The sequence below is a fragment of the Alnus glutinosa genome, chromosome 6 (assembly GCF_958979055.1).
Source record: "Alnus glutinosa chromosome 6, dhAlnGlut1.1, whole genome shotgun sequence".
Lineage (NCBI taxonomy): Eukaryota > Viridiplantae > Streptophyta > Magnoliopsida > Fagales > Betulaceae > Alnus > Alnus glutinosa.
In genome coordinates this window covers 26092007-26103791 of record NC_084891.1, presented here as the reverse complement: position 1 = coordinate 26103791, position 11785 = coordinate 26092007, and the positions used below count along the sequence as shown (strand labels likewise).

Sequence of the window (11785 nt, the reverse complement as noted above, 5' to 3'; positions counted from 1 at the left end):
ATATTTAGGATAAGAGTACATACAAGCTTTTTAGGTGTTTACATAATGACCCAACTCATTATGCACCTAAAAATAAAATGACTATGCGAAAGTAATACAACATTTTGGACACATATTAGTTTAATAAATTGATGATATATATATATGATGATATATTGGTATATAAGTTGTAAATAACACATAATTAACTAGCTATTAGCCGTATAGTAGGCCCTAAAAGATGAACCTATGTTGTTGGTTGAGTACAAGCATGAATTGAAGTGCAGGACATAGAGTCTCTTGCACGTATACGACAACATGCAGTAGATATCTTTCTCTCTAGTTCAAGCAAACCAACCCAAACACTCTTTCCAAGTCTTTAAATCTTCTACAATCCATTTCCAGACTGCAGGGTCAAGACTCAAGAGCAAGACATAGATAACCAACATTTTCTAGTTCCTCAACTCATATATATATATATATATATATAGCGTCGTTTTTGCCAAAATCTACCTTTTAATATTATTAGCATTAGAACCCAAAACATCTTTTGCTCTGCAAATTTTTTTTTTTTTTTTTTTTAAAACAAAAAAAGAAAGAGGCCGGGGAGATAAGGGGGACTCGCCGAGTCACCATGTCTCTAGGGGTGCATTTACATTTTGAGGACAGTCATGTAAGTCATTCTTGTATTTTCTGTAGTTTTTTTAACGGTTCAGATCAATTTAATTTTAAGTTTTTCATGAAAAAAATATATATATAAATATATATATATATATAGTAAAAAAAAAAAAACCCCTACAAAAGCACCTAGGCCAAATCAATCCTATATTATTACGTAATATATTTTATTTTAGATGAGATATATTTGTGCAGGTGATAATGGAGAATGGCATACTCCAAGTAACATTATCTAATCCAGAGGGAATTGTTACGGGAATAAAATATAATGGCGTCGACAATTTGCTTGAAGTTCTTGATGAGGAGGTTCACAGAGGGTAAACGCCATTAAAATTGATCTTAAATTTCTTTTTTGGGTTTTTCTTTTTAATCTTTTTTTGAATGAAATATGTGTAGGTATTGGGACCTCGTCTGGAGTGAAGCTGGAAGTACAGGAACCACGGGCACATTCGATGTGTAGGGTCTTGGATCCGCTTATATTGCAATGAGCCAATGAATTAAGCAAAATGCCTCTATACATATTGTTTCTTCTCAATATACATTAGCAAAAAGTATTGCATAAATGCTACGTGCACTTTTAAGTACACGTTACTGGACATGGCAAATGAAAAATATAATTGAATTCAAAATTTAAAGGTAATTTAATTTTTACTGTCATGTCAAAAAAATATGTACTTGAAATTGTGTGTATATATATATATAATAGATTAGATAAAATTACTCTAATCTACTATATTAAATTGACATTTGTCGTCTTTAGCATATATCAGAATCGCATGCTTTAACGATTAATCCTGTTAAAAAGAGTAATGTTATAGACCACGTACACTTTTATCTAACTTTTATTCCATCTTGTTGATGTGGTACTGTTAATTAACCATTGAATTTTTTTTTTTTTTGAAATAATAATTAATCCAATAACCAATTGATATTATCATATCAACAAAATGAAATAAAAATGTTGTATATAATATTTCTTTATTAAAAATACATTAGTTTGCTCCATTAATTTCTATTATTAAGAACACAGCCGATGAAGAAATGATTGCCATGCAGCATTAAAGGCACGAGTTTTAAGGTTGTAGTGGAAAGTGAGGAACAAGTAGAGATCTCATTCACAAGGCTGTGGGATCCCTTGCTTCAGGAGAAACTCGTCCCCTTAAATATAGACAAAAGGTGCCCAATTAATTAAATCTTATATATATTCTAAATTCGAATTTTATGGAAAAATAATATTGATTATGACAATTATATGATTTTTTTCAGGTTTATAATGCTACGTAATTCCCCGGGCTTCTATTCCTACGCCATCTACGAGCACTTAGGGGAATGGCCTCCTTTCAACCTCCCACAGACCAGGATTGTTTTCAAACTCAGAAAAGACAAGTACATTTTATTTTATTTTTAGCCTCTATCATCTTCTATGTGTTCGCTTTTAGAGACATGTACAAAAATTTAGTAGTAGACAAATACAATAAGAGCCAAATTAATACCCTCTTATTTATGGTGAATATATAGGTTTCACTACATGGCAGTAGCTGACAACAGGCAAAGATACATGCCTCTTCCAGACGATCGATTGCCAGAAAGAGGCGAACCGCTGGCCACCCCAGAAGCAGTTCTGCTTGTTAATCCTGTGGAGCCGGAGTTCAAGGGGGAGGTATTTTTTTTTATTATTATTATTTTCACTCATTTTCTCTGTAATTTTAAATCCTCTTATAGTAAAATATTAAACGAACTTATTTCACAAAAATAAATAAATAAATAAACTAACTTATTCATCCAAGAGAGACAGAATTACACTAATTTTTTTTAAAAAGAATATAGATAGAAAGATAAATCATTGAAGCTAATTTGTCATAAGACTGATTTCCTTGCATGTTTAGGTGGATGACAAGTACCAGTACTCATGTGAGGACAAAGATCTCCGGGTCCACGGATGGATCTCCACCGACCCGCCCGTGGGGTTCTGGCAAATCACACCCAGCGATGAGTTTCGATCGGGTGGACCCGTCAAACAGAACCTTACTTCCCATGTGGGGCCTTTCAACCTCGCAGTAAGTAGTAATTAAAGAAAAATGTTGGGGATACAAAAATTTTCTTACAAGTAGCCTAAAAGTTCACATAATATAACATGGATAAAATATTAAGTAATAAAATTTGATAAATAAATTTAATTATTTAATTATTGACGTGATAACTGTAATATAGACTATCATATCAGTTTGCATGAAATTTGTAATTAGGGATAAAATCAAATTTTTTTTACTAATAGAGGCCAAAGCATGAATAAGAAATATATTAAAATAGGGACAAAATAATTGTTTCTTAATATGATTCAATTTTCAATTCAATCACTTATCAAAATGAAACTCAACCTTCTCTTAGATTAGAAAAATCATCTATGATTGAATCTGCACTAAATTTTGTAACAATTTCTCTTTAGATATTCAAAATCAATAATAAGTTAGAAGCTCATATTCAATTTTGTTTTGAAGCCTAATTTTGACAATATTTACGGCTGAAAATTATTGTTATGTAGTTGCGGTAGAAACGAGAAGAGTTAACATAAGAACAAACCATTGGCACAAATCAATTCAGAAATATTTGATAATTCCTGAAAAAGTCTGAATGTTAAACTACATTATACTCATAATGCTAAAGTTTTATTTTCAATCCTTCATTTTCACTATCGGTAAAGTATTGCAGGTAAAACTTTTTTAACAACCGACAAATATTATCAGTTCTAGTTTAAATTTAGACCAAATTTGTATGGGACCATTTTTTTTTTTTTTTTTTGACATGTCACACAAGAGGGGGAAAGGGGATTCGAACTAAAGACCTCCGCTTCATAAGGCGTGATCCCCAGCCGATTGAGCTACTCCTTGAAGACTTTTTTTTTTTTTTTTAGGCCGTATGGGACAACGTTTGTTTTGTATATACTTAATATTTTTGGACTGCTTTTTAAGGGGTCACGTGCCAAATTAAGAAAAATTTGCCCAAAATGTGTACTTAAAATATATAAATATATATATATAACCCTTCAAAAGTGGAGGGAGTCCATGACTAATGCTTGTCTTCCCTAAATTTGTTACGACCAGATGTTTATCAGTGCTCACTATGGAGGAGAGGATCTTGTGCTGAAACTGAAACCGGATGAGCCATGGAAGAAAGTCTTTGGCCCTACCTTTATATATCTTAATTCTGTATTGGATGGAGAAGACCCACTTCGCCTTTGGGAGGATGCTAAAAATCAAGTCAGTTATTTCAAACTGAGACTATATATATATATATATAAAAGGGTTTTCTTTTTTTTAAACCCCAAGGGGTGCATGGCATTATAATGGAGCGCTTGGGACGGTAGATAGTTTGAAATTTGAAAGTGCTACCCCGTCTTGGGGCCAATCATTTAGACAAAGTTTATGATTCAATGCTCAATATCTTAAGTAGCGTAGAGTATTGGGTCGGGAATTAGTCTGATGTATGTTGGTTGGGCCTCTACGCTTGATACTATTTGGCTCATTGGTGAAACTAGCCTAACCTAATTTTAGAAAAAATTAAATAAATAAACTTTTAATTGTTCTTCAGATGATGATTGAAGTTGAAAGCTGGCCCTACGATTTTCCGGCTTCTGAGGATTTTCAATCATCCGATCAAAGGGGCACTCTTAGTGGTAGGCTACAAATCCGAGACAGGTACTTCGATGACCTTAATTCGGTTTGGTATTTTACTTTTTATTCTTTTTGAAATAATAATCCCCTTAAGGATCCTTTTAATTTGGGGTAAAATATTTTTAATATTTTTTAGTGTTTGGTACGGTTAAAAATGATGATTTTTGAGTTTGACCCGAAAAATGGTTTCCATTAACATCCCTAAAGTTTTCGGCTGTTTTTTGCCGTCATCAACTATTGCCCGTAGTCGCTATTTTTTGTACGAACTAAACACCAAAAATATTTTCAACTAGAACCATCTTCTTAAAAAACAAATTAAAAGTTTGTTGACTCAGCTCCTATGATAATGATTTTCTCAAGTATTAGAATCATATCACATAAAGTATCCAACAAATTAATTGTACGTACTCTTTTGTTGGCATCATTAAGAGATGTACTAGTTATTATTATCCAAATTTTAAGATTGCATTTTGTTGACTTCGATAAATTTAAATTATTCATTTGGTTTAACGGTTTTAAAATGAAAAATTTTAAAAAATGTTAATTTTAAAACACAGTAAATGAGAATGCGATTTTAAAAAATACAATTAAATATTTGGTAAATTATAATTTAACCTTTAAAATCACTGTTTAATCGTGGACTTTTAAAAACACAATGTCTTGCATGTATTTTGAAAATGCAAATTTTTTTCATATTTTTAAACCGTCATTTTTTGTTTTCAAATACTCCAAAACGAGTTCATTTCTATGATGTTGTTTTAAAACACGTATTTGGTGTGTTTATATTACGGCGTCACCAAAAGATTTTCCGAAGTGTCAATCTTCCTAACACTTTTTAAATGCTTGCACCTATTGTCTTTGTATCAGTGAATTTAATCTACAAGAATCAACCCTCTAGCGAAAGAATTTGCTCCTAAATTACATTTTTTTGGACTTATTTGGGCGTGTGATTTTTTATATTATATTCAGAATTACAAATACCGAAAGAATTTGTTTTTTGAAATTATGTTTAGATGGTTTAGAAAACCTTAAAAAAAAAAAAAAATCTGAATAGAATTTGAGTTCTAAAAAACAACTCAAACATGTTTTTGAAAAATAATAAAATATAATAAAAAAAAAAAAACAATTGTTACCCCAACATGTTCGAAATCTCTTATTTGGCTATATATATATGGGATCGAAAATCGAAAATTTTATAGTTTCCCTTGCCCAGGTATTTAAGTGATGAGTACATTCCTGCAAACTTTGCTTATGTGGGCTTGGCACCCCCTGGAGACGTTGGATCCTGGCAAACAGAATGCAAGGTGATTTATTAGCATGGTTGATTAATTTGCACTAATTTCACTCCAATTGGCATGACGTTTTTTAAGTAATTGTAAAGAGTAACATTACTTTTATTTTAACTTTGGTCATCCTCGCCATCAATTACGCACAGCATATGTTAATTTCTTCAATTATTTAGTTAGAGTCCGTTTGACATTGTAATTTCACAGGTCAAATATACACGTTTTAAACAAAATTGCGAGAAGTGTTTCACTTGATAGTGCATTTGAAAAAAATTAAAAAAAAAAAAAAGGGATTTAAAAACGTGAACGTTTTTCACACAGCAAACAAATGAGGTGTATTTTATAAAAAAATGCATGATTTTAAAGGTAGATTAAAGCACTAATTTTTCAGACTGCAGATTCTATAAAACGCTAAACTGCAATTTTTAAAATCTTATTCTCATTAACATTTTAAAATCGCTATTTTCTTCTAATAGAATGTTTTTCAATTGATCTCTTTTCTTTTCTCCTTTTTTGAGAAAAAATAAAAAATTGGTCATGTCAAAGACAGTAATTACACTTCAAGTAACAATAAATGTGTATATTAATTTCAGGGTTATCAATTTTGGACAAGAACAGACATAGATGGTAACTTCTGCATCAACAACATACAAAGTGGTGATTATAATCTTAATGCATGGGTTCCTGGCTTTGTTGGTGATTATCAATACGAGGTTGTAATTACCATAACCGCAGGTCCTGTCCTTACTTTTAATGACTTTTCCTAACTTCTCATTTTAATGAGTTTTTGAGTTTTTCTAACTTCTTATTTTGTTCATACTTAATGCTATTCAGTAAATTGTTACGCAATTGTTATATAATTTAGAGAAAATTAATTCATATTCTTGAATGTTTTACCCATTTTGCAATATCCTTAAAATTTAATTTCTCTTAATTTAGTGTATCGAACTTTTAGTTTTTACAATGTCCCCCTCCTCTAAGGTTTGGGATTAAATCAAACTGTAGAATAGGTAAAATTACCTTTATACCCCTCAAAATTTTATAAAATTCTAAATTTATCCTTACTTACAAATAAAAAATAAAAAAAATATAAAGCAAAATAAAAATAAAAAAATAAAAAAAGTGACCTAACGAAAGGTCACCTTGTGAACCGCGGTGGGTCATGGGTCACCAGACCCATCATGGGTATGGTCTGACCAGACCCACAGGTCACTTGGGACCCATCCAATTTTTTATTATTATTATTTATTTAAAAAAAAAATCAGAGTATTTTGAGAATTTTACATATCTCTTTTAGGATTTAACAGAAAATCCTAATGGAATGGAGACATTGCAAAAATATAAAAATTCGATACATTAAATTGAGAAAAATTGAACTTTGTGAGGAGCATTGCAAAAGAGGTAAAAAAAATAGGGGATAAATGAAATTTATCCTATAATTATTAATGTGTCAATGAAAATTAGTCTTTAAATTAGCACTTATTAAATAATAATAATAATAATAACTAATTTTCACTGTCGCATTATAAAATTACATAACAATATATTAAATATCATTATTGTTTACTTATTCATAAAAATCTTGCAAGACTGACATGTAGAAGAGCAGGTAGTGATATTGATGTGGGTGATCTAGTATTTGAGCCTCCAAGAGATGGCCCTACCCTATGGGAAATAGGCATCCCAGATCGCACTGCTGCTGAATTTTACATTCCCGATCCTGATCCGAAGTATATTAACCCACTTTTTGTGAATCATCCTGACAGGTTGGCTACTTTTCTTGCAATTTTTAGGAGTATACAATCAAGTGTTAGTTTGAACGTTGGACTCGTTTGGTTAATATTATGAGATTGGTTCTTCGAGTTTTATTGGAAAGAGTAATTTTAAATACTCAACTTCTATTAAGCTAGGCTAATTGTAAATTCTTGTACATTTTTCTTAAATCGGCAGATTTAGGCAATATGGATTATGGGAAAGATATGCAGATTTATATCCCGACGAAGATTTGATTTACACAGTTGGTGTTAGCGACTATCGGAAAGATTGGTTCTTTGCTCAGGTTACCAGGTAAAGTTCTTTCCAAGTAATGCTAAGACTCCTCGTGTGTTATTTTTGTGTCCTTCCAAAAATAAAGTGACTTTTAACATCATCATTAGGCCTGTGATTGATCACTATTGAATTTTTATCAAATGATGATTTTAAAAGCCACATCATTTTTAAAGGAACACAGTCACACAAGAGTGACACATGAAAGACTTATAGAATTACTCGTTCTTCCCCGTGGCATGCCATAAAAATAAGCCCATCTTTTATATAATGGTTTTATTTATTAAATGATGTTTAAAATGCAATTTGTCTCCTTTAACTACATTTACCTCATTTAAATGGTTTTATTTAAAAATGCACAAACCATTGTAAATGCTCTACATGGTTTTATTTTTCAAATGATGTTTAGAATTTAGGAGAAACTACATTTACCTCCTCCAACTATCAACTTTTTTGCAATGTCTCCAAATGTTTTAATTTTTGCAATATATCCCCAATCTATATATATTAATTTTTTTTATGGAGGATATTTTTATCATTTTGAGTTGCGAAATGAGAATATTACAATCCCAGTTGTGGTAGATTAATTAGGTGGGGGCAATACAAGCATTGAAATATTGAGGAGACATTGCAAAAAAATATATTAAGAGAGATGTTACACATTTATCTATTGTCCATTTCTTTTTTTAAACCAAAAGTTTCTCATATATTAATTAGAGAAGATAAATGTAGTTAACCCAAAAATTAACTTAATCCAATTTGAATACAACTTTGTCCATCATATCGCATGTAATAAAATCTTGTTTGTATGGTAGGAAAATAAATGATGATACATATCAAGGAACCACATGGCAAATCAAGTTCAAACTCGACCAAGTGGATACAACCGGAGCCTATAAACTCCGATTGGCACTTGCTACGGTGCATATCTCTGAATTACAGGTATAAGGCCTTCATAATTGATCCGCCACTAAATATTGACATTGAGTAATAATTATCCTGATGTTTATGGGTCTGATTATGGGATCAAGATCGGTGCAATTAACTGCTCGTATTGCTAGGCAAGCCAGTAAGCAAGTACTTGCACTTTTTCAAACTGTCCGAACAACTATCCGATCCAAATCCCATGTTACAACTCCCTTTTAAGTCATTATTTGCATGTAAATTTACACTTTTTCTTCTTTTTTTCCCTCTCTCTATGAAAGGTTAGGGTAAATGATCCAAAAGCAGATCCACCGATATTTTCAAGTGGAGTGATTGGTCACGACAACACAATTGCTAGACATGGAATCCATGGACTGTACCGGCTGTTCAACGTGGAAGTAGGTGGCAGTTTGGTTATGGTTGGGGATAATACTATTTTCCTGACACAAACACAAAGCACCGGCCTTATGCCCGCTCTCCAGGGGATCATGTATGACTACATTCGCTTTGAAGCCCCACCCTCCTGATCAAATTTCAAGAAACAATTGCTGGATTTGTATCACTTGATGATTTATACATCTACAATATTGCTTCCTCTCTTAGATTTGGGAAAAATAAATCTCTGCTAGAAAGAATATAACCAATTTTATTTCTTTCCATATAATCGTTATTATCTTTATTTTCTTGTTAGTTTTTGTTTCTACGTTAAGTAATTTAAGTCAATATATTCTAGTCATATTAGGTTTGTATTCTCATAAGAATCGCTTGATCGATGACTTAGCCTTTATTTTTCCTAGAGACAGAATAATTAATTCAAAATCACCCTCTTGTTGTGAGATCTAGGTTCTCTCCAAGAACCTAAAATGCTGCGCTTATTCTCAAATGAAAATGCGTTGAAAGTGTTTTTAATCTCTATAAATTAGCATTCAGAACTAATACCATTACTAATAGCATTACAACAACAACCGTACCAGCCCTTCAAGCTTCCACCCTCCACTCCTCTCCCCTCCTAGCTCTGCTCCCTCGATGCCACTCACTGCCTCGACATCCTGGCCAGTTCTACCTTGGCCTTTTTATTCAAGTACACTCCACTCATCCTCTACCTAATGTGAGAAGGCTTCTCCCTTTATCCCATCAAAGAACCCATTGGAATCTCTGGTGTGAAGCAGCACTGCACTATTGTATGAAATTCAGCTACTAAGCGCCCTGCAACGCGCGCTGCCGCTGCCCGTTACATTACTTAGCACAAGCTAGCTCTATGCCAAGGGCACCTAGGAGCTAACTCGCCCACGCCATAAAGGATTTTCTTCGCAGGCGTGGGGATAAAGGGTGGGATTATTGGATTAATTCCTTCAGATACAAGTCATCCAGCTGTAACTGACGATAAGAGACAAGACCAAGTCTATGATTCTATGAGATAATTGTATCTCCAATATCTCACTTTATTTTTGTAATTTAAATCTCTGTAACAAACTCGAGATGAGTTGGATAGTTTGTTTGTAATTTTAAACTTCGTATATTAGTTATAAATACAATAGAAAACAAAGTCCTCATTGAGACATTACAAACAATCTTTATTGTTCATTATATGGTATCAGAGCCTAGAGACTAACGTCAAGGGCTTCCTTTTTCTTTTCCACTTTTATCTACCATTATGTCTGCAGCATTATCCATTTCACCTCAAACTCTACAAAACCTCATCCAACTATATATCAATTCACAAATTGACACGTGACAACCACCCAACATGGTGCACAATAATTGTCCCTTATTTGGAAGGGCACATTTATTTGGTTATGTCACTGGAGATATCCCATGTCCTTCACGTCGTATTGCCTCCTCCAGCAGCAGCTCTTCCACCTTAGCTGCTATGGTTGAAAATCTAAACTACTCAACCTGGTATCAACAAGATAAACTTATTATGTGTACCTTGATTTCTTCTCTTTCTAAAAATCTCGACTTATATTGTTAACCTTAAAACTTCACGTGAAGTTTGGGTCACCTTGGAAAAGACTTTTGCCTCTAAATCCAAGGCACGTGTAATGCAGTACTGCTATCAACTTGCAACGTTGAAGAAGGGTGATATGTCTATTTCAGATTATTTTCAAAAGGCACACACAATGGCACAAACCTTGGCTGCCATTAATGAGCCTCTCAAAGACTCTGAACTAGTGTCCTACATCCTTGCAGGGCTGAGTTAAGAATATGACTCACTTGTCACCACTGTTACAACTCGTCTTGAACCTATCTTTCTTCAGGACTTATATAGTCATTTATTGACTCATGAACAGCGAGTTGAATCTTTCCATATTGCAGGTGATATAGTTGTTCCCACTGTGAACGTTGCTCAACACAACACTACCAACACTGGCAAATTCCAAAAGAATTATTCACATCAATATGGACAATCTTCTAGCCGAGGCCAGGGTAGAGGACGTGTACATGGTATCCCTCAGTCATTTCAGAGTTCTTCCACCAATCATCCAATTTGTCAAATATGCAACAGTATTGGACATCAAGCCTCCAAATGCTACAATCGTACCACAATGAATCCCCCAATCCTGCTGCATATCTGACCACTCCACATTCTCAACCAGATTTCAATTGGTATCCCGACACTGGATCATCAACCCATCATCTCACCAATGATTTGTCAAACCTCAATCTCAGGGCTAATGAATACAAAGGCACAGATCAAATCAAAGTTGGTAATGGTCAAGGTTTGAATATTCTTCACACTGAACTTGCTCAAATTTTTCCTCTCACCAAAAATTCTCCTAGTCCAATTTATTGCATGTTCCTCAAATTCAAAAAAAAATCTAATTTCTATTAATCAGTTTACTGTTTGCTCATGATAATCACGTAATTATTGAGTTTCATTCTTATTTTTTCCGTGTTAAGGATCTATACTCAGGGAGTATCCTTCTTTAAGGCCCGAGTAGGGGAGGTCTCCATCCTTGGCCATCTTTGTCTCCATCCTCATCCGCTACTATTGCTTTTGTTGGTGAACGTGTCTCCGTTGACCAATGGCACCTTCGCCTTGGCCATCCTACCATTCCATTAGTTCGTCATGTTTTGTCCAAGCACCGTCTCCCAGCTCAGTCAAATAAATCAACCTAGCTATGTTTTGCGTGTCAACAAGGCAAATTACAGACTTCATTTTGGTGCTTCTATGTCAATATCAAAAGATCCTCTAGATCT

At 33.3% G+C, this 11785-nt stretch overlaps 1 protein-coding gene across 2 annotated transcripts; it reads left to right on the top strand.

Annotated features, from left to right (window-relative positions):
- The first annotated feature begins 503 nt into the window (after window positions 1-503).
- Window positions 504-9248, top strand: LOC133870828 (probable rhamnogalacturonate lyase B). Of its 2 annotated transcripts, none has more exons than XM_062308060.1 (15): window positions 504-652; window positions 834-974; window positions 1054-1113; window positions 1714-1833; window positions 1924-2043; window positions 2176-2317; window positions 2544-2714; window positions 3759-3914; window positions 4246-4352; window positions 5542-5632; window positions 6208-6349; window positions 7224-7380; window positions 7565-7681; window positions 8476-8602; window positions 8866-9248. In XM_062308060.1, exons 2-15 carry the CDS (start codon window positions 859-861, stop codon window positions 9109-9111), a joined length of 1872 nt encoding a protein of 623 aa, XP_062164044.1. In that variant the 5' UTR covers window positions 504-652; window positions 834-858; the 3' UTR covers window positions 9112-9248. The 2 variants fall into 2 exon arrangements, with proteins under 2 accessions (XP_062164044.1, XP_062164042.1); XM_062308058.1 differs by having other exon boundaries at window positions 506-652; window positions 853-974.
- Window positions 9249-11785: the final 2537 nt, after the last annotated feature.